This window comes from Pleurodeles waltl, chromosome 6 (assembly GCF_031143425.1).
Source record: "Pleurodeles waltl isolate 20211129_DDA chromosome 6, aPleWal1.hap1.20221129, whole genome shotgun sequence".
Lineage (NCBI taxonomy): Eukaryota > Metazoa > Chordata > Amphibia > Caudata > Salamandridae > Pleurodeles > Pleurodeles waltl.
The window spans coordinates 738,411,433-738,438,549 of NC_090445.1; the positions used below are offsets into that span (position 1 = coordinate 738,411,433).

The following is a 27,117-nucleotide window of genomic DNA, read 5'->3' on the forward strand; positions in this document are numbered from 1 at the left end:
AAGCAGGGTTCTGATTTCCCTTGCAAAGTTTATCCACATATTTGAGTCAAGCTCAAAGTGAGAAATATGTGCTTACTGAAATGGCAGATTTCTGCTGTATGGCATTAAAACTGGCCCTATCTTCATGCCCTTAAGATTAATGCCAAAAACATGGATTGATTTGCGAACAATGAATGTTAATAACATTAAGGTAATGTGTGTCAGTGATTTAGTTCCTCTCTTTTTTCACGTTTTACTTAATGTTACATTCGCCAAGAGAGTTAGATGTTTCATCATGCTCTGTTTCTGTATTTCTTTTCATGCATTTTATTACTCTTGCATAGTGCATACTTTGACTTGTGCCAGGTGTTTATGAGGGGCTTTGATTGAGAGCGCTGAGGCTGAAGGCAAAGCAAAGAATCTGTCAGTGTGTTGGCCCCTCTGCAGAGCACACAGAACAATGGTCACTTATTCCAGTTACAATTGAAATTCAGTGTAAATGTGTGTGAAGGTTGTGCAAAGATGTCAAAATATTTTGAAGGCAAAAGGAAATAAAGTGGTTACATGAGTGCAGTGTATGTTGGAGATGGTAAAATGAGGGGGATGCAAGGAAGTGCATTCAGGCGAGAGTGAAAAGAGGGTGCTGAAGAGGAGAGAGAGGAAATTGAAAATGTGCAGATGAATAGGTTGTGCAGAGAAAAAGAGCATACATATTTATCATAAAGCACACATAACTGAAGGACATACTTCTTCCGCAGGCCTCAATAATATTTAATTCATAGTCTCACAGTTTCAGAATTGAAACATTTCCAATGTTAAGTATTTATAAGAAATAATTGTTGCTACTCGTTTATCATAAACAGATAACCATTGACAAAGCCAATAGAACTGACACGTTTTAGGTGTATGTCAGTTGTGTTCTATTTGTGGATGCAATAATATCTCAGAGATAAACCAAAATACAGGTCGGGTGGCACACTATGGGAATCACAGACATTTATTTCCCAACTTTTTCACCCCACTTAAAAACCTGTCTGCACATGAATGCAGCCAGCAGTTGTGGGTGCTTCCCGATGCCTGGTTAGAACATTTTCTTCCAAAGTTGATGCTGTGTGCAGTGCAAGACACTGGGCAAGCACACACTTTAAAGGGCCTGAAGTTGTCACGCTGTACAATTTGCACATTAATATAACTGTTGAACTTATTATTGCAGTAAGATATGGGACAGTTTTTAATGTGGTTAATATTTCTAGGCTATACATTTGCACTGCTTTATAAACCTAGCTTTCTCACTAAATTCATTCGCTTTTAAATGCACCATTTGTCCATTGTTTTAAAAAAAAAATCTTGGGAGGAGGACCCACTCTGGACCCCACATTTGTCCATTACGCTTGCTCGCTTCACTGGCTACATAAGTCATACTCATCTTTTACACCCCACCACTTTCAAATGTCACCAGCCACCACTGATGATAGTACCCCTGTGGCTGCAGGGAGGTAAAGAATTGTTTTTTTTGTGTGTACATACTGCTGATGTTGTATTAACACCGTTAGGCCTTGTTCTACTAGTGTTCTTTCTGAATGTATTTTATGCCCAGATTTATATGATGTTCATGTGGTGTTAATTAATGTGTGTGTTGAATACAAACTTTATTTACATACACCTTGTGTGAAATCTCGTTTGTGATGCTCAGTGTTCTACTGTGTGGACATGCTGTGCCAATGCGTTACACATTGCCTCTGTGATAAGCCTGACTGCCCTGTGTCAAGCTACCCAAGGGTGAGTGCAGGTTATACAGTGACTGCAATCAACCACCCCCTGACCGGGAGTGCTAGGTTCTACCTGGCTAGGGTATCGCCTCAGCAAACCAGAACGTGCCTCCTCCAACATGTTCAGAATCTGATTTTCTTTGAGGTTGGCTTTGTTAGGGTGCTAAGTTTCTGGTTGGGAAGGTGTAGATGAGGAGGAAATCCATTTAATGTGGATTGAGTAGAAGCTGTGCGGAGGTCCATGTGTTTGAATCTCATTGAGGACTTGGGGCAGATACTGTTTATCCTTGGGAGAGGATATTTCTAAGTACAGTTGACTATTTTTCTGTGTAGAAATAGTAGTTGATGTTTGCTTGACTATGGATGTGGGCAAAAAGTTCAATGCAGTTTTTGAGTAGGGTAGATGAAAATCTTGTTCCTTTTGATACTTATTTTCCCTTCACTGATCATGAGATTGTCTGTCAAGCTGTAGGGTACATTTAGATGAAGAGCTTTTTGGATGATGAACGCCAGTTTGAATATGATTGTGCTATCTTGGTTGAGCAGGTAGGATTTCTTCATAAAATGGCCCAATTTCTTGGCTCTTTTGACAAGATGAGGCGCCACAAGTAGGATGGCTCTGAGTTGTGGCTAGTACTGACCACCTATGACTTTCAAGTATTGCATTGCTGCCATCAAGGTGTAAGATTATGATGTCTCTGGTGGGAAAATATGGTGGATGTCGGCGAGTTTAGCTAATTTTGCAAAGACTTAAATTAATAATAAAATAATAATTTATTATGATAAAGGGCACTACGGGACAGATGTATCAAAGTTCCATTTTGCATTACCTAAATAGTGAATTTTAGATAATCGTTATTTAGGTAATGCAAAATGGAATGTAACAAAATAGTGATTTCTTAAAATTTGCAATCGCTATTAGGGTATGAGACTCCATGTGTTCCTGGGGGCCTCAAGCCCATAGGTGTGAATGGTTTTGCATTTCCTAATTTGCTAATTCCTTTTTGGAATTCGCAAATTAGGAAATGCAAAACCAAGAGTGCTGAGGGCTTAAGGCCCTGTTTGACGCCCCCCCCCAAAACAAATGTGCACATGTAAAGCACACACGTGCTCTAGGGGCATTTGTGTGCTTCATGGCACTTTAAAAATGCATTTTTTGAAATTGCACATGGTTTGGAGTTGGTGATTGCATTTCCTAAATTTCCAGTTTGCGTTTAGGAAATGCTTGATCCATGTGCATAGAGAATCGCAAATAGAAATTCTCTATTTGCAATTTCCTATTTAGGGAATTACAAATTGCAATTCCCTATTCGGAGTCGCAATTTTAGAGACTCGCTAAAAAATGTAATTCCGTAAAATGGGACTGTGATGCCTTTCATACATCGTGAAAGGCTATTTTGCCTTCGCAAACGGTGGAATGCACTATACAAATACTGGCAATGAAACATAACTTCTTCAATGTGGCTGCAGTTGCAGTGGAAGTGGAGAAAAGTGTCCCTCCGCTCACTGGAATGGGCATCATGCAGGAAGCCATCACAGGTATTCTTACTTTAGTTTAGGTGCGCAATCAGCCTTGACCATAGTTTCTACTTCTATTAAAGTCATCAGGTATTCTAAAATGCTTCATGTCGATAGCAAAAGTTACAGTCTTCTAAGAAAAACCCTCCTCTCCTTACTAATATGTTTCCTAGATAAACTGGTCTAACTGTAATCTCCCAACTAGTAAATGCATTCTAAACTGGCAGCTTAGTCTAGCCTTTTTATAGAAGAAAGAGAGGAAGTTGTAGGGTAACGAGAAGTGAGGAAGACTATTACTGCCCACAATGATGATTCAGGTGACCCACATTCCCCAGAGGTGAAGGACTTTTGAAGGCAGAGTGGATAATTCTTGATTGTTTGCATTTATTGTATTTATTTATATTATATAGTATATCTTGATCTTCTCTCATGATTTTAAAACAGCGGAATGATCCAAAATCCCACCTAGACTTCATCATTTTTGGTCTGATGCGTCCCTTCCCATACTCGTCTGGCCCTATTTTAAGGCTGCCATTCAAACTGCAAATCCAACCCAACAACGAATCAGTGCAACAGTGGAATAAGCACACTGGTACCTGTTACCGTGACACTCTGCCATATGTCTATACCTTTGTCAAGCGTATCCAGTTGTACACTGGTATTAATATTGGAAACCCTCAAAAGTTCAAGTACCAGAGTGCTGGGGGCAAAAGCAAGACTGGTTAAACAATTTACCTTTGTCACTGGAGAATTGAAACCTCTCCTACAGAGCTGCAACACTGTACTGGAGTTTGTTGGGCAGGGGCTGTAATTTCGTTTTCAGTGGGTTGAGTTTCAGATGCTGAGCGAGGTCCAGGCTTGGATCTCACTGAAGACTTGGGACAGATTCTCTGTATCTTTGGAGTGGGGTGGTAGAAACTTCACCTCGTGCAGATTAGAACTATTTTAGTCAATCACTTTTGGACTACAGCCTTTGGATAAACGCCATTTAGCATCGGAATAACCAATGTCTCAACGGCCAGAAGCAAGGGGAAATTAAAGCCGTCTGCGTTACCTGAATATTGGGATTGTCATGAGATGCTTGACGGCTTGCTGACGCATGTTCCTAGGCAGAACCTGTGTTCAGGACTCCAATTGATGAAAGACTACCCCCCCCACTTACGTACTTCAGCAGCAGACTGGAAGCTGCATGGACTGACAGCTTGACATGTTACGGACAGGTGAAGGAGCATTAGCATGATCATATAGCATATTAAGCACCCTGCAAAGCCAATAATTGTGGCGTTTGCTGCCAGGTTTTGGCTTTACCAATGTTTGTGAGTGCTTCTTGTAAATCAGTTCAAGGGTGGCCACTTCTTTGTGTAAACGCATAGTGTGTACTCGCAGAGTCAGTGGCTGAAGTGGCCTGACTCTGTGACCCATGCTGTGGTGGGCGTAACACATATGTGAATGACACACTAACAAACCAATCGATAAAGAGAGCTGGCTGAAAGCCTGTTTTAGTAAGTATACTATATATAATTTTATTAAAACCAAAAAGTATATGGACACGCCACACCTAATAAAAGTTTAGGAAACACTTCTTGAAGTTTGAAACGTAAGCCCATCAGAATCCCTCATGTTGTGTTTTTCTTTGTGCATTCATGCTGGGTTCTCCTATATGGTTTATGTCCCCCTTTAAATGTGTCCATATATAGTGGTAGCCTAGCCGTCGTCAAACACACTGCAAGATTGTGGCTGATGGTTCTTTTTATCTATATATTAAACATTCAAACAAAAATAGGCAAATGGCACCCGTGATCCTATGAGCCCGCTTCCCTTTTAGCAGAATTGAACAGACCAGAACCTGGTAAGACTGGTCGTCTTATATTTTACCAGGTGAACCAGACAAAACACGGCACTGCCTTTTTCCCCATTAATCAGTACCGCACGACAATTTTGGTAAAAATACGTGTCTTATACGATCAACATTTTGGATTTTTTTTTTTGCAGGTAACCTATTTACCCCGTCACATTTTCATTTTTCATTTCGCTCCCTTGAAAGCGGTATATTATGATTGCCTCTTTATCCTTTATTTTTTTTTTTTAATTTCCATTTTTTTACAGCTGCAAAATGGACTTTAACTGGTGGCTGCGCATCGGTTTTTGGACGGCTGCCACGCAGTAATGTGGCCTCCCGCTGGGTGCCCTGCAAAAGACGCAGACTTTGATTCCCCAGACTGTGTTAAATAGTCCAGCTGTTGAAAACCTGCAAGATCGTCGCCTTCGAAGTGAAATGAAACGAACTTGGCATTCGCCGCTTTTGAATTTTTTTTCTGTTCCCCTTTCCCCCGGTGTTTAGCAATCAACTTTCTATAGGCCGCACTTTGTAAAATAACACACTAATTGTTGCGCTCTTCAATAGTTGTCTCTGCTGTTGCGCTCCAATTTGTCCAGACCCCCTGTTTACTGCGAGGTTAAGCTGCAGTAAAAAAAGAGAAACACGCTTTTTTTTGTCCCCTGTGTTAATTTTTACAGGCAGGATTTTAGACACTGGGGTTTGCAAAGCAACTGCTCCCTGTAGGCTTAGTTTCTGAATTGAATAAAAACAATTCCGTTTCCCTCTTACCCCTAATTTCTCGTTCTTTTCAATTCCTGGGGCGTTTTAAAGGTCCTTGTTCAATGGAGTTCTACATTATGTGAGTGGTTGCTGATCTTTTTATCTCTGGCTACCTTTGTTAACCCCCATCCTAATCACTGTGTTCAGAAGAGGTGCATCAGTTTAATTCACCTTAATGGCATGCCTTTAATTCACCTTAATGAGAAACATATTTTTTGTTTCGAATAGGACGGTAATCCAGTTGTTCGATTTATGGTTAAGGCAGAGAAAAGGGGATCTCTGTACCGTTGCCATCACTGAATTTTGGGAGTGGTTTATTTAGGTTATAGCTGGTAAGGTGAGGTCACCGTGTGAGGAGAGCAAAGGTGCAGGCCCAAACTATGGTTCTGGATTTTAAAGCAGAACCTAAAGTTGTAGTCCCAGCGCGAAACGTGGCACGTGTGTGATCTTGTGCGTTTATTATGTAACTAAATAGCCATAAAAAAGAAAAAGTTTGTGTTCCGATATCAAAACCACTACCTTATGCTCCCTTCTCGTTCCCAGATTGACTCCTGACTGCCCAAACTCTTCCCGATATGCGTACTACAGCAGTTGTTCCTCCATTGCATGGGTCGGAGTTGCTTTCACTGTAGTCTTCCCCTCCCTGCAAAAACAATGGCAGTAACAGTGTCTGTCAAGTTGTCTCTATAGATGCCAAAATCAAAAGTCTAACATTTTGTGAGTTAAATTTGCACCTTACCGTGTGCGTATGAATTCCTCACCTAAAAAAAATAAAAAATAAACAGGGGCACACAAGTACTTGACCTGACTTTGCGAAAGCAAATAACCAATTTGCAATGCGCAAATGTGCACTGCAGTTAGTGACTACCACAGTAAATCACAGTGTACTCAGAGCAGTACCTTGGTGGTACAGACAGTGTTAGATGGGTTATACCCTTACCCTGCCTCCTCCCCCCCCCCCGCAACCCACTCCCTAACAGTCTCACAGTATTTCATAAGAGCACTGTTACTGCTACTGTGGTTGCAAAGCATGCAATGATTTCCGAAGTCGGGTGATGAGCATTCACATGCTGTAGGCTCGAGATATCTGGCATCTTCTAATGTAGGTATAGAGGCTATGGGAGTGACCAGGCTGCGTTACTGTGGACCACTGCCTGTTATTCCCACAATCCTTTCCCAACGCCTCACTGTTGCAAAACGCCTTCCTCTTTAAGTGGCGAGGATGCAGTGCTGGCACAGTGCAATTGTGTATGCTGCGACCAAAGTTTTCAGTACCACACAAAGCTCCATCTCAGCCTGTGTTGCCTTGTGCAGTGCGGTGCAGCCGATTCATGCAACCTACACTGCACACAAAGGAGACTTGCCTTTCAAAAAAGATTCACTGCAAGCAGACCGTTTGTGAATCGGTCCCCGGGTATCCTTAATACTTCAGGACACGTTTCCTCGACCCCAAAAGACAATTGTATTTGCTTTCTAATGTGATCAGCATTGGTCAAACATAACATGAGACCTGTACGGTTGTGTTGAACCTGTAATTTTTTTAAGAGCAAGCTTTCAAGTCAATCCCACATATGTGGTAAGCTTACTTTTTCGAACCACACCCTCAAGTGGTTCATCCTTTGGGGAAAGCAATACTGGACAAAGCCACACCCTATTGAAGTGAACTTAAAATATACTGGCACGGGACTTGTCCATAGGCATCTGCAAAAAAAAAACACAAAGGCTTTAAAAGCAAATTGAAAATCTTTGCGATTCTGGCGCCTGGGATCATGAGGATGCCTATGCACTAGGCATACGCACTTGAACTGGTTCCCAACTACTGTTAGCCTTCGTATTAGCATTGCCCCATAATCCTACCCTATGTAATGCTCGAGATAGAACCAGCAAAATAAGTCTGTGGAATAGACGGAGGGCCATAACAAACAGGTCACTAAATTGTCTTGACAATTTGCCAATATCTCCTGCAGTCTGACCTATGGACTGTATGTACACTGTTGTCCATCTGAGGCCCCGAGGAAACCACTAAATACAGCTCTAGCACTGAGATGGTCAAATCTGCACCATACTTCTAGAGTTGAGCCAGTCATTCTCAACATCCTGGATGCCTTATTTCTGCACCCATTTATCATGACCCTAGTTGTAGAAATGTTAAAGCTTACCCTTTTATGGCCTCAGCAGTGGCGTAGCGTGGGGGGTGCAGGGGGGGCCGGGCGCAACATCTGGGGGGGGGGGGGGGTGCGCTCGCGAGTGCTAAAATCCACGGGATAGGGGGCGCAAGTTACTTGCCTTGCCCCGGGTGCTGACAACCCACGCTACGCCACTGGGCCTCAGTAGGAGGAAGACACTAAAATGGAATTAAGTGTTTTGTTTTTTAGTTTGTGCTAGTAAAATGGCAGCATTTTCAAACAGCAGAATCATGTAGTTTACTGCGGTACCCGGACAACACTGGATTCCACCTGTGCCAAATGACCCTGCAAACAATTCCAAATATGTAAAAAGAGAAGGTGCTAAGACACTTCTGGTGCACAGCTGAAATAACCACGAACAAGTTGGATCCTCCCACCCTTTGACTGTCAGAAGGGCAAAATCCTAGAATTCAGGATACCAAAACTACCAAAGGCAGAGATTCAAACCACTATCGACCAGACTTCCAAAAACAAAGTTCTAGCAAAAAAAAAATAACAGACCTTACACCTTAATGCGACTCCTTATCAACCACAGAAGGAAAGGCCAGTTCAACCATGCTGTCAGCCTTAGTGAGTGCTCAACCCACTAGCCTTAGGCTTAGCAGATGCCTCCATATCAGCAAGATGGATTGTTGTCAGCACTGTGCTTCCATTATACAAATCTATGCATTCTGGAAGTTGTAGTTATGGTGTAGTTACACTGAACCAATAGGAATAACATATTAGTAAAGGTAACAACCCGGACTGGAAAATTTTGTGTCCCGGATATATGGAGTCAACTGGTAGTACTATTGGGAACATTGACAATCTTGCTAATATTCCTAGGACATATTTCCTGGGCCTGGTTTTCTTAGAAAACCCACAGGGCCCATTCGTGTAATACACTTTTTAGAACCTAATATCCTAATTTTAAAAACTTATGTTGTGGCTTCAAAGACAAGGGAGTTATTTTGAAGTGGGCAAGAGCAGAACGTCTGACAAATATTGGCAGATCTCTCCCTTTCACCTTATAATTACCGCTCCTCTTCTAGATGTCTGCGAACCTGATTGGTTTCCATTGGCAAAACCTCAACCCACTGCAGTGCTCTTTGTGATCTGCCAGCTGAATGGCATTGAAAGGCCCACCACACTAAGGGCAGGGCTTCCAATGCTTTCTTGTCCTATAAGTGCTGGCAGGAACAAACAAAATAAGCTGTCTCCAACAATCACCTTCTTGGTGTTTTATGTTTTTCCAAAACAAACTGGCTTTCGGGGTTTGGTTTGAAAACAAAAAAAAAACATGCCACCCTGCTCGCTATACACCATGACATTGTGGGCCGCTTGACATTAGACCGTTTTGTTAAAAGTGCTTCTGCCATGTTGGATAAAGCAGTTTTATTAAAAACTTCCAGCTACTTGATGGCCAGTCTACCCAATGCTACATAGCATCCCAGATTGACAAGAAGGATTCACAACATGATTGATTGGACTGAAAAATAATTCCTTCCTAAGACAGTGATTACATACTCTAGCTTTCTAATAGGTGCCTGCGTGTTCCCCTTCATGCTCTCTGACTGATCCATAATCAACTTATATATATATATATATATATATATATATATACATCTTTACAGTGTTATCAAAATTCTCTTCTTTTGTTTGTAAGTTCACAACTGAATGTTGTACCATGCACTCTCTGTGATTTTTTCCTGGGTCCCTGTGCCTCAGGCTCAACCCCTCTCATTCAGATAAAATAATCGGAATGCATCATGTGCAGTTCTGCATACTTCTCCGGCTCCAAGTAACCCAGACTCTGAAATGAGTATTGGAAAGAGAAAGGGGGAGAGAGAAAGGTTATATGAGTTGGCATCTGCCTTTCGTAGTCATTGGTTATCCTTTTAAGTATAGGTGTATTCTGTTATGCATGTGGGAAGCTTGAAACGAAATACAACCAAATCTCCAACTCTTCCATTTGACTCCAGGAAGGAGCCAACCAGGCTCACCCAGGGCCCGTCTCTAGCACTGAGTCCCATATCACCCTCACCTCATCCTGCATATGTTTTAAGGATTCATACATGAAGAGTGGGAGTTGAGCCAAACTTGCTTGGCTTCCAAGTTGGACTCGAGGAAGATCAGTTTGTACATGGTTGAACTTCTAAGCCTCAACCTTCATATTTTTTATGTTAGAAGTTGTGTATGTGGCACATAGCACACCCGAGATGAACCCCCCCAATAGCCAACCTTTTTATTGATTTACTATTTTAATATTAAGGGGCCAATACTTAAAGACATGGCTACATATCCGGAAAAACACCAGGTACATATAATCTTATACTTATTCTATGTATTGCCTGTTGATCAACAAATTTCTCTCTAAAGAACCGTATTTGCCTTGATCCAAAATGTTTGTTCAGTCTGAACAATAACTCTCTATTTTTGCCTTTTCTAGGACAAGAACCTCTGCCGGTTTGGAAAGCGCCTCTGGAGATCGGATATGGCCACCAGATGCTGTACTAGAACCCGTTTCCCCAAGTAAAGTAAGGGCAGCTGAATTGCTGGCTAAAAAACAAAAGGATTCACAGGAGGTCGTAAGAGATGATGAGAAACACGTGCTTCAAGATAAAGTAGCAGACCAAAAAGTGAAAGAGCCAGACAGCTCAAACTGTTGACCGGAGAAATCTTAAGGACACATGTTCTGGTGACCACATGGATTTATAGAGACCGTGCAAAAGAGCAAAACAGCACAAACGAAGTTTTGACACTCTCCTTTGTTCTCATTTAGTGGAAAGTATTGAAGCTCCTTTAAAAGATGTGGTAATATATATCATTTGTTTTGTTTCTTTTCAGTATTTGAAACTCACCTCACAGCCAACCCGATTCAGTACTCAAACCTAAAAACTCTTCAGAGTATTACAGATTCAAATGGTGAGCCACAACGCTCTGCTTTATATTTCCTTTACTAGCCCGTTCTCGTCATGAAAGAATCCACAGCGCTACATGGATTCCCAGAGAATAAGAATGTCTCAGTCAAGGCTGTTGCACTTATTGAGAATATTCAGATCTTCTTCGACACAGATTTTACATCTTGTGAGTGTACACTCCGGCTATAATTCAGACGGTATTCCTGTATCAATTTAGCAACTTATCTCTTGCCATGAATAATCTTCCATATCCTTTGGGATGGGAGGTGCAATGAAACAGGACAGGAAAGAGTAGTATACCGTTTAATTAAGTAACAGGGGTATCACCACTTCATCCCTCGTTCTCTCCCTAATCCTTGAATCGTAAGGCTATAGCAAAAAATACAAATTTAACATTTACAAATAAGTCAGAAGTATGCAGCACCTGTGACGGTTAAAAATACACGGATAATTCAAAGCTCAGTAAAGCTGAGGCGAGCGACTGCAGAACTCACATCAAGACTACAGTGTGCGAAAGGGGCTGAAAGAAGCAAAAGTATCTGCCACACAAAGGTCTGTCAAAGAAACGCTTTACATTGGGCCAATTGTCACTTGGGTCACTTGTGAAGTGACTGGGTCACAAGAACAAGTGACAGCCAACATTTTTTGTACACACCAACTAATTGGATATGCATGATCGCCAATGCACAGGCTTGGTGGTCTGACTGTATGTCACAAGGATTGGGCTGGCTCACAAGATGCACGGTAGACAATGATAAAAAGGGACACAGAGATAGAAAGGGAACCACATGACAAAAGGGGGGTAAAATGTTGTCCTTGGACAAGTAAGTAGCTGAGCTGAAGTTTGGCAAAAAAAAACGTAAGGGCCAGAGGAGAAGACCCTAAGGTACAAATTGAAGATAAGCCTCCCTGCACAATAATATTTCCTGCCCTCCAGGGCATCACCCAAACGTTACTGACAAAAGATCAAAACATTTGATGAAAGCACTTTGCTTGATATTTTTGGTAAGAAGCTCCAAGGGGAACCCGTGGTATGTTCGTAGGGCCTGGAGCAGGCCTCAGGGATTAGATGGAAACAGGTCAGCTTTTCACAAAAGGCATGACAAATAGTGTTCCTCTCGCCCATTCCAAGCCACACTACAAACCCTAATTCAACCATGCAAAAGAGCAAAACAGCACAAACTACGTTTTGACTCACCCCATCGGTTGAGACATTAAGGCACACAATCTCCCAACACATCCCCTATCCACTAAAAGTCTTGTATGCTCATGAGATCGAAGCCAGCGGAGAAAGACACAGCCAAGTGTGCCAGGTACAAAAGCATTCTCAGTACTTCAGTGGTGTCCGTAAGATCTTTGGGAAGCAGGATGCCGAGACTGCTCAAAAGCTTTAAGTATATCCATGGAGATGATACGGCTCTCTTTGGAGAGGCCCACTTTCTCCATTAGCTGCATGAAACTGAGCACATATAGAGCACGGTCTCAGAGAGGCCAGTGGAAATAGCAGTAAAGTTTCACACGGGCCAGTTCCGGCCCACTGACAGCACCAGATGGAGGTGAAACCACAGCTTCCTGGAAGTATCACAGAGATTAGAACTTCTTTGCTCTTGATCTGCAAAAGAACCCTCTGTAGGAGGAACTGCAGAAAAGAGCCAGTTGGCCTTCATAGCAACATTACATCTGTTCATTGTACAATGGGATGTAAGACCCTACAAAAGTGGGCTAAGATAATGCTATTGGCCATGAAAGCAAAAAATAAACCTGGAGCAAAGCTGGTACATATCTTTTAGAATAGAGACAAACTGCCTGTGCATGTGTGGCATTTAGGATGTCTCAATGGAAAGAAGGTTGACCCCCTGCCCAAGAGCAAAAACGGTAAATGAGAAACAGCTAGAATCTGCTTACTTCCAATAGTTCGCATAAGCTTAACAACCTGGATCTCCTCCCTAATTAAAAGATCTGGGCTGTGACCAAAGCAACTCCCCATCTTCTTAAGCCAACACCATCATTAAGCAGAAAGGAGTAGTCAAGCCTTCTCCTCTGCCTCATGTTCTCCAGAAAAAACTGCTATTGTAGGACTGCAGAGATCTAATAGTTTGCAATGCATGCACACTAAATGGTGACCCTGAGGCCAAAGTGGAGTTTTGCCTTCCAGGGCCAATCCACCCCTGGAACCTTTCTGCTACATGCCTCTGAACAGGAGCCCTGAAAAAGCTGGGCGGTTGGTGACATACGAAAATGGTGGGGCACTATATGAGTAGAACTTGACCCAGTATTGCAGAGCTTAACATGAGCACCAGTTGCATTACATTATTTAAAAAGAAAAAAAAACACTTTACAAAGAAAAATTAAATGTTTAACTTATCTTAGCAGCCTGCAGCACGTCCTCCGTGTACTCCAGTCCCCGGCTATGACTCCTCCAGGTGTGAGGTCCCACAGCCAACTCATTTGTCCAAACCAGATGCTGCTCTCATGCTGTTAACAGTCTTAAGCAGCATGAGTGAAGCATTAGAATTGGCTGGAGTGGGCTGGCTCAGGAGTCCTAAAGGCAGTGGAGGCCTGTGTCTAACCCAGCTGTACAAGACAGCTGGGCTGGAGAGGTTTGACTTGCGCATGTCTGACTGGCCATCGCAAGATTGCCGGCCATACCATCATGCACACTTTAAACTGAAGTGGACGCTCCTCGATGCTAGTAGTCAGCAGCAACGGCCCACTGGCCCCGCTCTCACACGCAGTCCAGCTGGCAGAGTAAAAAATAAAAAGGTAATAAAATCATTTTACTACCATTGTATTTTTCACGCGTTCTTCGCAGCATTGAGGGGATGATGCTCCTCCGCCCTTATGGAGGACCCACCACTGCTGGGCACTCACCTCTTCAACATTCCACTGAGCAAAAACCATCTACCCATTACGACAGAGAATGTACTATACCAGGTGATGATTTATGCCACACAAATAGGAGGATGGATGATTCGGTGTAAGGTAGAAGGACTTCGAATTGGAATTTGAATAATAAGTGATGAGTCAGCACAACTACGTGAGCCTCTGGGAATAATAGACCACCTGTCTCAAAGAAGGCTGTTTGGGCACCTTATGGTCTTGGAAGGTGAGGGGAAGTGCCCATCATAACTCGAAAATGTTGTTTGGCACATACACTTACCATATGTTGTCACTGAAGTCAGAAGAATAAGAAGTTCTACCATTTGAGGAGGTTCTCCTATACTCTGTTTCCTTGACTGCCTGGACTTTGTTGTCCAGTGTGTCCCAAGAGCATCTATCAGATATCTAATATAAACAGTAGCAATTTTGTATTGTAAAATCACTCACCTTCTCATTATATATGAGAGCCTTCTAGGAAGTAAAGGCCATATTTATACTTTTTTAGCGCCGCATTTGCGTCGTTTATTGACGCAAAATCGGCGCAAACTTACAAAATACAATTGCATTTTGTAAGTTTGCGCCGATTTTGCGTCAAAAAACGACGCAAATGCGGCACTGAAAAAGTATAAATATGGGCCTAAGTGTATCCAATCCCCATCTGTTTCGGTGCTGGAATAATGAGGGTCAGAATCACCAATAACATGCGGATCCACAAATACTGTATCCAATCTCATGAGGTTTTCCCCAGTCTGGAGAAAATGATGACCCTAATCTTCATCAGTTTACCACCTGCTTAAAGGAGGTAAATGGATGTGGGGTCTTTTTTAGTACCAGAGGGAGAGCTGGAGGAGCAATTGCAGGTCTCTCCATTTTGCAAGAGCAAGCTAGGCGAGGGCCCGGGGCAGCATCTGCCCCAGCCCTTGCAGCACCACATTGGTCAGAGTCCTGTGTTTCCTGGCCCATGATTATCAGGTTTGATATTTTGCTTGGAGCAATGGGCTGTCAAACACTAGTTGCCTGCCCTTGCTTCCTCTTGGGATACTGCCCCAGGCAACTCACAATAAGGTGCAGTGTGGTTTACTTATTTGTGTTTTTGTGAAGGGAGGGGGCGGAGGTATAGGCCAGCTCACACACTTGACTACCTGCAGGATCTTCCTTGTTCACCAGTCAAGTTACCCCTATAACAATATACGTCAGCGTTTAGGCTGTTTTAGAGACCTCCCAAAATTGGCAATCCATGGAGATCGGGTTCCAAAATTAGCAAGGGAAACTAGTGTTTGAATTTAGGCGTCCAGTTTTCACATTCAGTCAAGACATTGGCTTTACTTTGGCCTTATGCTAAAGACTAGTATTAAGTTGAAAATCTCTGGAGTAGAATGAAGTACAAGGTTTTTCATAAGCCATAACACCAAAAGCGTAATCAGACTGTGACAAAAACTTGACCTTAAATAGACTTTTCCAGGTCAACTAACTCCAGAGCATTTCTGCTGCATGCTAGAACCAACCCAATGGCAAGAAGTTAAATTGATGGTGAGTCTGAAAGTAGGAAACGAGTGAGCTGCTTGGGAGTGGATCCCAGGAGCAGAGGTCTTGGAGGACCTTGGAAACGTCGCCAGTTTTTTATCCCTTCACAGTAATTACAAGGGTGGACAAGGGAGTGGGAGGGACACTAATCTGACCCTTCCAGCCCTGTGGTATAAAAGAAACGATGGTGTCTGAGGACAAGGGATTGAACCAGGCCTTCAGCCATGTGCAGTTAGAAATATAAGAAAAAAGGAGCGCACAGGAAGGAGAGCCCACACCAAGCTCCTAACCCTGTTGAATAGGAAAAATGAGAAAGATAGGCAAGAGTGGTAGGAATACACCTATCGTTGTGGTATGAGTTGAGTAGAGTAGATGAACCTGAAATGTACAGAGAGGCTGCGCTACTCACTAATCAAGTGCCAAAAGAATAAGAAGGTAACATAAGGAGAGCCCAAGCAACCTAGGCGAGCCACATTCATGGGCAACAATAAAATATGAAGAAAGACCTACTTACTCAATTTCCTTCACAAAAAGCTTGTAAGCAACGGCAGTGCTCAGGTAATTGTTTGAAGATGGAGAGCGAAGAGAGATCAGTAAAGAAACAGCATAGAGAGAAGAAAACAAGAAGGGTGGCAGAGAAGTAATACATGGGGAAAGCCAGAGTGAGGAAGAGACTAAAAGAGATACAGGGGTCACTGTGGAAGAAGTCTTATGACATGTAAAGAAATACAAATCAGCGTAATAAAGGCTGTGAAGACTCCTCCAAGGCTCCCTCTGGAGTATCACAGAAAACACAGTAAGGGGCTGATTACGATCTTGGCGAATGGAATACTCTGTTACAAACGTGATGGATATTCCGTCTGCTGTATTACGATCTCTATAGGAAATAATGGGATCGTATTACGGCTGCTGGGATATAACCCCTCCACCAAAATCATAATCAGGCCCTGAGTTTTTACAGACAGATTACGTATTTTTAGCAGTACTTCAACCCTAGTTCAAAAATTACATCTTTAAATCTTTTGGATCTAAGACCGATTTTTCAGATTTAGTTAATTTGTCTAGTGGGCATTTTGATTAGAGTCTCACATGGCATGTAAGATGCCCTTTCTAATCTGGCATATCACTCTGTATACAAAGTCAATATTGCGTGTAGCACATTGATAACTAATGTCCTTAGTTTATTTCACAAGGGACACTAATGATGGAACAATTATATTTCATCAGGTGTTTTTCTTTTAACACCTGGAAAAGGGTTGCTGCGAAAGTGACATTGTTGATATTTATTTAAAAAAATAAAAATAAATCGCCATTTGTTTAACTTGTCCGATTGCATAAAGCATGGGAAACCTTATACGAGCATCACCTGCATTGGTGCTGGACAAAGCACCTAGGCCTATCCGGGATGTAGCCTTGTTCCATCTGTTTCTGTACTGTTTCATTTTACTCATGTGTTTACTGTATATACGTATTTTTGGTTAGATTCCACAGGAACAAATCCTCTGTTTGATCGCCGCTTCAACTTTGTGCTGCCATGCAAGATATCCAGTTGTTGGATTCCCATAGTAAAGAGGATGAATGGTTGGGTCATTATAAAAACATTCTGAATCAGTAGTCATATCAGTAAAGATGTACCTACAAACCTACACACAAAGGCATATTGATAAGGACCGTTAGACATAGTAATAATGAAAGAATTTCCACTTTCAGGCATACCAACCAAAAAAGTGGACCAACATTAGGATTTAAAACTAACGCATCCCAAAATACCAAACAGTCACAGCCTGACAACTTGTGAATGCTGCCTTACCATCAAGATGCCTTAACAGGTCTAACGTGCATCATTCTGATGTATACCAGACAGACACTTTGTATGCAAATTAATGCACTGCAAATACTAAATAGGTACCAAATTACTTTAAAAGCAACTAGTATTCTATTTGGTGTCTTTTCGAAAAATACTTGAGTTCCTATGCAATGCTATAATTTTTAAGCCATGCACACTGTTGTCGTACATCGTGTTCTCGTTATAAAATAAAATGTGTGCTGCCTTCTAGACCAGAACAGTTTAATTTGCCCCCGTGAATCGGCGACAGGTACTAACAGGAATTGTTTATGGTGAGTGATTGTTATTATCTGACAAGTTTTTCAATTGACTATTGAAATTGGTGTTTTTATTGTTTGTTGTTTCTTTTAAGTGGTAATGTACTTGAATGCACTGTAAGAGTTTTGATGAAATGAGATTTAGTGAGGGTAATTTAACTATTAAAGAAAAATGGAATGCTTTAGTTCTGTTAGATTGACTCTGCATGCAGCTGACAGTTGCTTCTTACCTAAGGGCGTAAGAAAATTGTAGTAATTGCTGGGGAGAGAGTGTTTTTTGCATGTGTACAGTAGCTAAGGAAAGGTCAACCTAAATGAGCAGGTTTTAGTCAAATGGATTTTTCTATATTTCTGGATTTCTATCATCTTGCAAGTTTATTTGAAGTTTATTTGACATGTAAATCCTTTTTACAGATGAATTATTTCACTGTTTAATGTGGGGCAAGAGGGAGTATTCTTTAAGCGGAATAGATAGCCCTTCCCCCAACTTGAGAGAAATGTCAGCCTGAACTCTTGGACTAAGGAGTACATAGTCTGCACATGGTTACTTGATTGGTCCATGCACAGGAAGGGAAGTGACTAGAATGGGGACATTTGAACACCTCCAAAGCTTGACTATGCATTAAAAGGCTTTTCCATTGGAAAAGAAGCGTGGAACAAAAAGGTTTAATTTGGGGGTGTAGAGTATTCATGAAAAATACAGAACCAATTATTTACAGACACTATGAGGAGTGCATAATTCCCTGTGTGGGTATGTTTCCTGGTATAAGCATTCTCTTTTCAATTGGCTATCACTGCCAAAATAACAGATGGATTCCTCAATCGCGTATTATTCGGTTTTCTTTTTTTATATCAAATGAATAGGAAGTTTTGTAAACAAGTGTTTGAAAAGTTCTTGTGGTCAACCGACTAGTGAATCCCAAAAGATGACATTACATCACCAAGAAAGCAGTTGTAAGAGTTGCTCAAACGGTGGTGCAGTGAGTCTAGGCTCTCTAACTATATTGCTTGTTTAAGGCTTCAAAGGATTCCTGACGAAGTGCAATAGAGATATGTTTGCTAGGGAACAATGTGCAAGAAATAAGTAACATGTTGCTTTCCATGAAGAGAAATCTGTAGTGGAGGAGATCTGCCAGCAAACGGATGTTTCTTTTGCAGACACCTGCCTGTGATGTTTCCTTGTATCGTACGTTTTCTTTCACAAACCTAAAGTACATTAAAAAAAAAAATTCCCACATCTTATTCCCATCATTTGTCATTACAGAACAGTTACAAACTACCACTTCCCATTTTGTGATGGGATTTTCTATACATTGGATTTTTCTTCAAATTAATGCACTTTAATTTACACAAAGAATGCAAATCATTCTTAATTAACTGGGCACTAGCAGTTTGCTAAGAGTAAGCTGTGATTGGTAATTTTCAGAATCATAAAACGCTTTCTTGTTGGGAACGTTAGCCATTGTGAATATTTAGAGTTTAGAAATAGTAGACAACCTGTAGTGCAAAGTCCAGTAGACGGCTTCTTTTTATGAAGATAGAGAGATTTATTTTAACAACAAATCACTTATGATAGAACTTCAGATTATGCTCACAGTTGCACTTTGTAAGGATCTATTTAAAAAAGTGTGTTGTGAATCTGTCGAAAGCAAAGAACCATTCCGCTCAGCATTCTTGGTCCCCTAACTTCTCCTTTGTGGATTATGAGGCTACTCAGTTGAATAAACAGAAACCCATACTTACAGACTGGAGAGTAATTTCGCCTCTAGTGGATGACAAAATCTCTAGCCTACTGTGTAGTATCTGCTGATACTGGGTAACCTTTGCATATAAAAATAATTTTGATAAAAAGGGGTGGCGCAGAGGAAAGTGCTGCAGGAGAGGACTTTCAATGGGAAAGGACATTTTCATCCATGTGTGGAACCCGCCTTAGGTGAATGCCACCATGATAGAAGTTCTCATGCCATCACAGAAGATGAGTATTGTGAGAAAACTAAGCCTCATCGTATCAGAGGATGAGAGGCGCTTGCACTGGTATAGTATTTGCAGCTTCACCAGACTAAGGCACTCAAATAGACATGACCCTAGACCAGAATTCAGTTAAGTTATCAAGCATTGGGTGATAGGAGCTTCTCTCCAGGTGGAGAGCACTGTTGTGGACATTAACATGCCACTTAGACGGCATTTATTCTATAGAAGTCATTGTATTAATGTTATTGTTTTGGTTTCTATAACTGTTGCATCAGGATGTCAGCTAAATTGTACTCTAGGTTTCCTTTGAAAATGAATTGCAAAGGTCTGTTCTTACAACTTCTTTTTGTATTGAAAAAGCTACAGTTGGATGGTATTTTGGACTAGAAGAGAATACTAGACTCCGGTCATCGATCATCTACTTTCAGTGATCGTAAATGATTTGTGGCAGAACAGGTTGGTCTAGGGAGTGGGTAGCCGGTAGAACCACCTTCCTCTTTAAATCTAGTAAAACTGTGTCAGTCAACATTTTGCATACCCTTCCTACTACAACCTACCAACAATTGAAAACACCCTCTCTATTAAAAGCCTAGGGTTATTTTTTATAACAAGAAAGTGTCTATGAACACCAAAGGAAGATATCTTAAACCACATTGTGATATTTGCAACCCAAGAATGTGTGTTGGGGTGTGGAGCATGCTGCAAATCTTTGGTATGAGCATATGTTTTATATAGAAACTTTCTTGAGGACTAACTACATGGTGAACACCCTCTTCTGTTTTCATCTATCCACCTCAAAAGCACAAAACAGACACATTCCAGATGAAAACTCCAAAAATGGTTTTCAGTAGAAACAAAGTGAAAAGCCTACATAAGGTGTGGCATTATGTTGTGTCTTACTTTTAAACTTGTTAATACCAGTCAATTTCAAAATGACGGTGAGTTATAACATGACAAGAATGCCCGCTGTAACTCCAGTAGAAAATAAATATTTCTTATGCCAAAGGCCGCTGTACACAATTCTTTACTCAGGGTTTCCACAGTCCAGACACAAAGAAATACTGTGGGGATGCACATTTCAGTGATGTAAAGCATGTTGTACTTGGTAAAGGTATTGTCACCTAGACCTTCTGCTTATGCCTGTGATTTGGGAGGAAATTCCTTCTGAAGAGCTGCAAGGAGTCAGGTGATCATGGGAAACATTTATTTTCATTGTTAAACATCATTCCTTTGTTTGGGTTGGAGAGTGACTGTAGTTAAAAACTGTCAAAGAACTGCACTTTAACATCTTTGAACATGTTTGTGAGTGATAAGCATTTGTAGAGTGTAGAAAAAAACCCTGTAAAACTGCCAGCTTGAGTGGACATGTTCGTGGTCGGGTTCCCACTGCTTTAACTTTGGTAAATCTGTTCCTATGCAATATTTTGACAAGAGTGCACAGCCTCCATTCCAATCAGAGTCTTAAGAGGCAGTGGGCATTTGTATGTAGACTCCAGCTTTATCAACAATTTTGTCCTGAACAATTGCATGTAGTGCCTTTCTTATCATTTGGGCTAATAACAAATTGATGGCAAATTGTCTTTTTAATTCTGTAACATTCAGATTTCTTTTGTAAAATGACAGTAAAAAATAAAAACAGCTCAACGTTTGCATTTGTCTGTTTTTTGTGGAAAAATGTAAAGCCAGTTAAATAGACATTGTTTTACAAGTTTTGGGCTGCGGACCATATGTAAAGTTTGGTTTTAGCTTCTTTTCACTTGCCACTACTAATGATGGATGCTAGCAGCATTGTGAAAGTGTTTGGGGGATTTGTCTTAACAAAATAACCTAAGTTAATGTTAATTGACTCATTTGTTGAAAAAGTAAAATACGGTGTTCAAATGGGATGAGCAGGATTCCAGTCCGTTTAAAACACGCGCTTTGGTTCTCGTTTCTAATCTTAGGGCCAGATGTAGGTAGGTTTCATTTTGCGAGTTGCAAATTGCGAGTACTAGCGACTCGCAATTTGCAACTCGTAAAATGAAATGCAGAAAGGTGTCTCAGACACCTTCTGCGACTCGCTATGGGGTCGCAAAGACCCACCTCATGAATATTAATGAGGTGGGTCGCAGTTTGCGACCCCATAGCGAGTCTAGGCACTCACAGGGATGGTGGCCTGCTGGAGACAGCAGACCACCATGTCTGTGACTGCTTTTAAATAAAGCAGTTTATTTTTTTTCCTTTTGCAGCCCGTTTTCCTTAAAGGAAAACGAGCTGCGAAACGAAAAAATACCGAAACTATTTAGTTTCATTTTTTTCAGAGTAGGCAGTGGTCCGTAGGACCACTGCCTGCTCTGAAAAATACTTTTTTGTGGCATTCACAAAGGGGAAGGGGTCCCATGGGGACCCCTTCCCTTTTGCGAATGAGTTACCATCCACTTCAAGAGGATGGTAACTGTGAGTTGGTTTGCGACCGCTTTCGCGGTTACAAAGCAACTCAACATCGCGATGCGGTCGCAAATAGGAAGGGAACACCCCTTCCTATTTGCGAGTTGGAATCACATTTTGCGTGTCGGTACTGACTCGCAAAATGTGCCTCTGCATCGCGTAAGGCCTTTTGCACCTCGCAAACGGCGTTTTTCGCCGTTTGCGAGGCGCAAAAGGCTTCCTACATCTGCCCCTTAATTCCATAGCAAATTCTACTCGTGGAGGTTTGTAGCTTCCAACCAAATAACTGGACTTTGAAATTAATGTAACAAGACATCTACTTAGACCAGTTATACAATGTAATGCCTGTCTTGAAAAGTTGACAAAGCTGTATTTAAAATGTGAAAAGGCTATTCTTTCCATCATAGATACTCGTCACGTTAGGTTGTGTATAACGATAATTTATTTTTCTTTCTCTTCGCTGTCTGATTTCTCTGAGATCTCCTCTGTAGCAGTAGCTGGAGTAGGTGTTTCTTCTGGCAGCCCATGGAATTCACGTTCTTGTCTTTGACCTGGAAAGGATGTAAAAAATCTCAATAGAGCAAGATTTGTTTGAAAGGAGTGCATCAGAAATTCAGTTCTACTCTCTGCCATTGTATTTGATGTGGTTATTCAGGAGTTTTTTTTAATTAACTATACGAACCTTCCTTCAACAAACTAAACTACACATCCACAGTACTGTTAAAAAAAAAAACCATTAAAGTGGCAACCTTCCTCCTTATAAGCATGCTTTCACCTGCAAAGCTTCCAGTAGTTGGCACTATATCAGATGCTTCTATTAACTCATTTATCCTGCAACCAACAAACATATACATGCTTCCATTTCATTGATGTAGCTGGTCCAGAGGCCTTTACGATCTTCAACCCTCTCCTTCACCAACAAAAGCACATATGTACTACTTAAAACATTTTCATTAGTAATCAATATACCTAAGCCTTCCACAAATAAACATGTACTAACACATTGGGACATAATTAGACTTGGTGTAACTGGTCCAGAGTCATTCTTAGAATTCTGTGACTTTAGTCCCAACAAATATGCACCGTACAGTACAATGCACCTATGGTTTCATTAAAAATAATTGTAACGGGCCTTCCACGTGCAAACTAATACATGCTTAAATGCTGTTGCCATTGTATTATTACCCATGTCTGTACTAGGGGCTTCAAATAACTCTGCAGCCTCGTCCTAAAACAGCGGTATTGGTTACAATCTGTTGGCACCACTTAATTGATGTGACTGTAGTGTTACTAAAGTAGTCTGCCAGTGGCAACGGATACGTCATTATGCTACTGAGATCTGCTTCTGTAGACAGATTTTGAGACACCATGAGGGGTTTCGTTAAAAGCTTAGAAACTCCAGAATTCAAGTTATAATCAATATTTATAACCAATGAGGTGTGGCCTAGCAGCCTAAGATGGCGGTTGAACCTCTCTGAGCTTCCGCCATGACTCGAAAAATCTGGTAGCATCTGTTGGGAGACTCAGAGCATAGATTTGGTCCCCAGGGGAATCTTCCTGCCCCTCCAGTTATCAGGGGCGAGAGAAAGGAGTGGGCGCTGCACCAACCCTGCGCTTGGACGTCGTTGGGCCAGGACAGAGCGGAGATGTCGAGGCCCAGAGTGCAGTGAGAGTGGGAGGGGAGCATCCTTCCTCTACCCATACATCGGTTGGTGGAGATGCAGCGTGCTAGAGGGCAGAACTGTGGAGCGGGAGCACCGAGCAGGCCACTGAGATCTAGGCAGCCCTGCAAGGCACCGTCCGCGGCCTCCAGCACCATGCCCCTCTTCATCATAGGAGCGGCCTACAATAGGGCCCCGGTTTGGTGAGATTCCGCCCAAGCCAGATCTCCCCAGGCAGGGATCGGGAATGTGAAAAAGAGTCCAGGGCGAGAGGCCTGGCCAGCAATAACAAACCTGCTGCAAAGAGGAGCCTTGATGGAGTAAGAGGATGGCTGAAGGGCCCTGGGGGCACCAGCAGCTGCATATGCCCCTCAGGAGCTGCAGTGGTGAGGCGGGCTTGGTGGAGACCGTGGTACCTGTTTGAATAGCAGGCCCCCTCTGGGGACCTCCTTGTGGAGATTTTGCAGGGGGCCCAGTGGAGGAGCAAGATGGGGCAATGTACATCCATCAGACCTGGGAGATGAGATGCCTGCAAAAGTCGCATATATGGATTTGGGAAGGGGGTCTCCTGTCTGCGTTATGCCCTTCTCCTCAGCAGAAGATGAAGTGAGATCCCTCAAAGATGACCTCATAAAACTGTTAGGTGGTGCTGCAATTCAAATGATGCATAAAGATGCTGAGGGCCACTCCCGGCAGAACAGCATCCAGCCGTTGGGAACTCCGGAGGAACTGGAAGGTGCTCGCCTGTTGGCACTAGATACATATGCTTAGTATACTCCTTCCACATAGTGCTGGGCTCAGACATCTGCAAGTTGTTTTTTTCTGAAGAAGTCTTTTAAGTCACAATCTATTGTGACTCCTCCTATAGTGTGTATTGCACATGGCCATCAGCTCCTTTGTAGATTGTTTTTCTCCGCCATAAGGTTCGGTCGTTGACCCCTGAGCTCCGGGACTGAAGCTTCAATTCTGGCCACGAGGCCTTAACAGTGCCCTGATTCATAACCCTTCGGCGGAAGACACAACATTAACAACCAACTACTGGTTTCCTTCACATTCTTGTTGGGCCTGATTCGAACTTGGCTTCTGCCTCTGCTGTCATTATCTTTCACTCGCTGACAGAGTGATAGAAAAGACTCCCTTCAGTTTGTGCCCCAAATGCAACGCCAAGTATTCCAGTCAGGATAAACATGCGATCTGTAATCTTTGCTTCTTCCCACGAACATGACGGGGTGTTGTGTGAAGCTTGTTTAGCCTTCCATACTAAAAACACTCTTCGGCAGCGAAGGGCAGCACTGGGCCCATTCTACCATGCAAGCGCACCGAGCAGAAGATGTGCCTGATGGCTTCGGCAAGCAGTCACTCGAGTTCCACCCTGAAGAGGATGTTGAGGACACAGAAGCACAAGCAGTGTCTATGGGCATTCCCATACTACTGCCCAGAAGCGGGGAAGGCTCCAACTCTGAGCCGTAACCATCCAAAGGGCTTGTGACTACAACAAAAGCTGTACCGACCCCAATAAAACATCAACAATGGCTCACAGAACTCCAGTGCCCTCGGGCCATGGAGGTATCCGAAAAACAGGAAAAAGAGCAGACGTACGTCTGTCCCGCCTAAGAAGGCACTGAAAGGCGTCAAATAGTCAAAGCCACTGACCAAGCCTAAACCAAAGCCTCTCTCACTGCCAGTGTCTATAACGCTGACTTCCGCACTGGAAAAGCACCAAAGGGTATTGGACCCAAGAACATATTTGGAACTTCATCAGTGCCAAAATCCACTCTCCAACCCAAAAAACCTTCAACACCGAAACTCACTTGGACACCCAAACTGCTTACACCGAAAGTACCATCAGCGACAAAAACATCTTCGGAGCTGAAACACCACCCTTTTGAGCCAACACATGCGAAACTGCAGGAGAAACTTGGGCCCGTATTTATACTTTTTTTGCGCCGCATTTGTGTAGTTTTTTGACGCAAAAACGGCGCAAACTTGCAAAATACCATTGTATTTTGTAGGTTTGTGCCGTTTTGCGTCAAAAAGCGGCGCAAATGCGGCGCTAAAAAAAGTATAAGTACGGGCCTTGATGCCAAACAACAAACTTTGGCTATCAATCCGGACACAGGAAGAGTAATTGCAAAACCACCTTTACCACCAACTGACTCTCTCCCTGAAAGTAAAAAGACTTTTCAAGAGGAGATCATGGGGCCAGAACTACCCAAAGCCCCACGGAAAAAAAACAAAGATAGAAGCACTAGCCCCATAGAGTTTCCTCAATCTCCACCTCCTTCACTTGCTCCTATTCCACTACCTTCTCCACCTCCTATTATTTCCATGGTGTCAGCAACTGCTGCTCCACCAGCTCATCCACCATCACCCACACACTCCCCTCGCAACCAACCGCAAGCATCCCCTACACCATCATCTGTAGGGGATTTTAGGAAAGTGAATAACATTGACCCCTATGGCTCACCATACTCTCCTCATCCACAAGATGATCCAGACATTGTTGATAAAGCATGGGAAGATTATGATGCAGACCCCCTCGATGGCACTGACCCCTACCTACACCCCTTTAAATCCTCACCGTCAGATGACGCAACAACCTACGAGAAGGTCCTGCAGAGAGCTCCACACTACCATAAAGTAGATATGCACACACTAGAGCGTGAGGATGACTTTTTAGTGGAAACTTTAAACAGATCTCAAAGGACAATACAGTTCTTGCACATGCTAAAAGGTATTTGTAGGAAAATGCCACTGTTGGCATGGTTACCCCCTAACTTTTTTCCTTTTGTTGATACCAGCTTTGATTGGAAGTGTGCTGGGACCCTGCTAACCAGGCCACAGCACCAGTGTTCTTTCCCTAAAACTCAACCTTTGTCCCCAAAATTGGCACTGCCCTGGCACACAGGTTCCTTGTAAAAGGTAACCCTGTTAGCAAGGGCCCTGTGGCCAGGGAAGGTCTCTAAGGGCTGCAGCATGTATTATGCCACCCTGGGGACCCCTCACTCAGAGCACATGCACACTGCCTCACAGCTTGTGTGTGCTGGTGGGGAGAAAAAGACTAAGTCGAGATGCACTCCCCTCAGAGTGCCATGCCCACAACCCACTGCCTGTGGCATTGGTAAGTCACTCCTCTAGCAGGCTTTACAGCCCTAAGGCAGGGTGCACTCTACCACAGGTGAGGCCATAGCTGCATGAGCACTATGCCCCTATAGTGTCTAAGTCAATACTTAGACATTGTAAGTGCAGGGTACCCATACTGAGTATATGGTCTGGGAGTTTATCTGAAACGAACTCCACAGTTCCATAATGGTACACAGAATACTGAGAAGTTTGGTATCAAACTTCTCAGCTCAATATACCCACCCTGATGCCAGACCTACTATTAGTGTGTGACTGACCGGTCTGTGCCAGCCTGCCACTTCCAGAAGAGTTTCTGACCACATGGGGAGAGTGCCTTTGTGCACTCTGTGGTCAGAAACAAAGCCTGTCCTGGGTGGAGGTGCTTCACACCTACCCCTGCAGGAACTCTAACACCTGGTGGTGAGCCTCAAAGGCTCAAGCCTGGTGTAACACTGCCCCTGGGCACTCCAGCTAGTG

The 27,117-nt window shown here is 42.6% G+C and overlaps 2 protein-coding genes across 4 annotated transcripts in view; one reads left to right on the forward strand and one right to left on the reverse strand.

The window, feature by feature from the left end:
- The window catches only part of SHTN1 (shootin 1), a 541,662-nt gene extending 526,077 nt beyond the window's left edge, over positions 1-15,585 (forward strand). The window contains exon 17 of the mRNA XM_069239264.1: positions 10,480-15,585. Coding sequence (XP_069095365.1) covers positions 10,480-10,699 — 220 coding nt within the window. The 3' untranslated portion in view covers positions 10,700-15,585. The remainder of the gene's footprint in view (positions 1-10,479) is intronic.
- A 6,695-nt stretch (positions 15,586-22,280) lies between these two features.
- The window catches only part of ENO4 (enolase 4), a 434,196-nt gene continuing 429,359 nt past the window's right edge, over positions 22,281-27,117 (reverse strand). For all 3 annotated transcript variants that reach the window (XM_069239262.1, XM_069239263.1, XM_069239261.1), the window contains one exon: positions 22,281-22,407. In XM_069239262.1, coding sequence (XP_069095363.1) covers positions 22,298-22,407 — 110 coding nt within the window. In that variant the 3' untranslated portion in view covers positions 22,281-22,297. The remainder of the gene's footprint in view (positions 22,408-27,117) is intronic.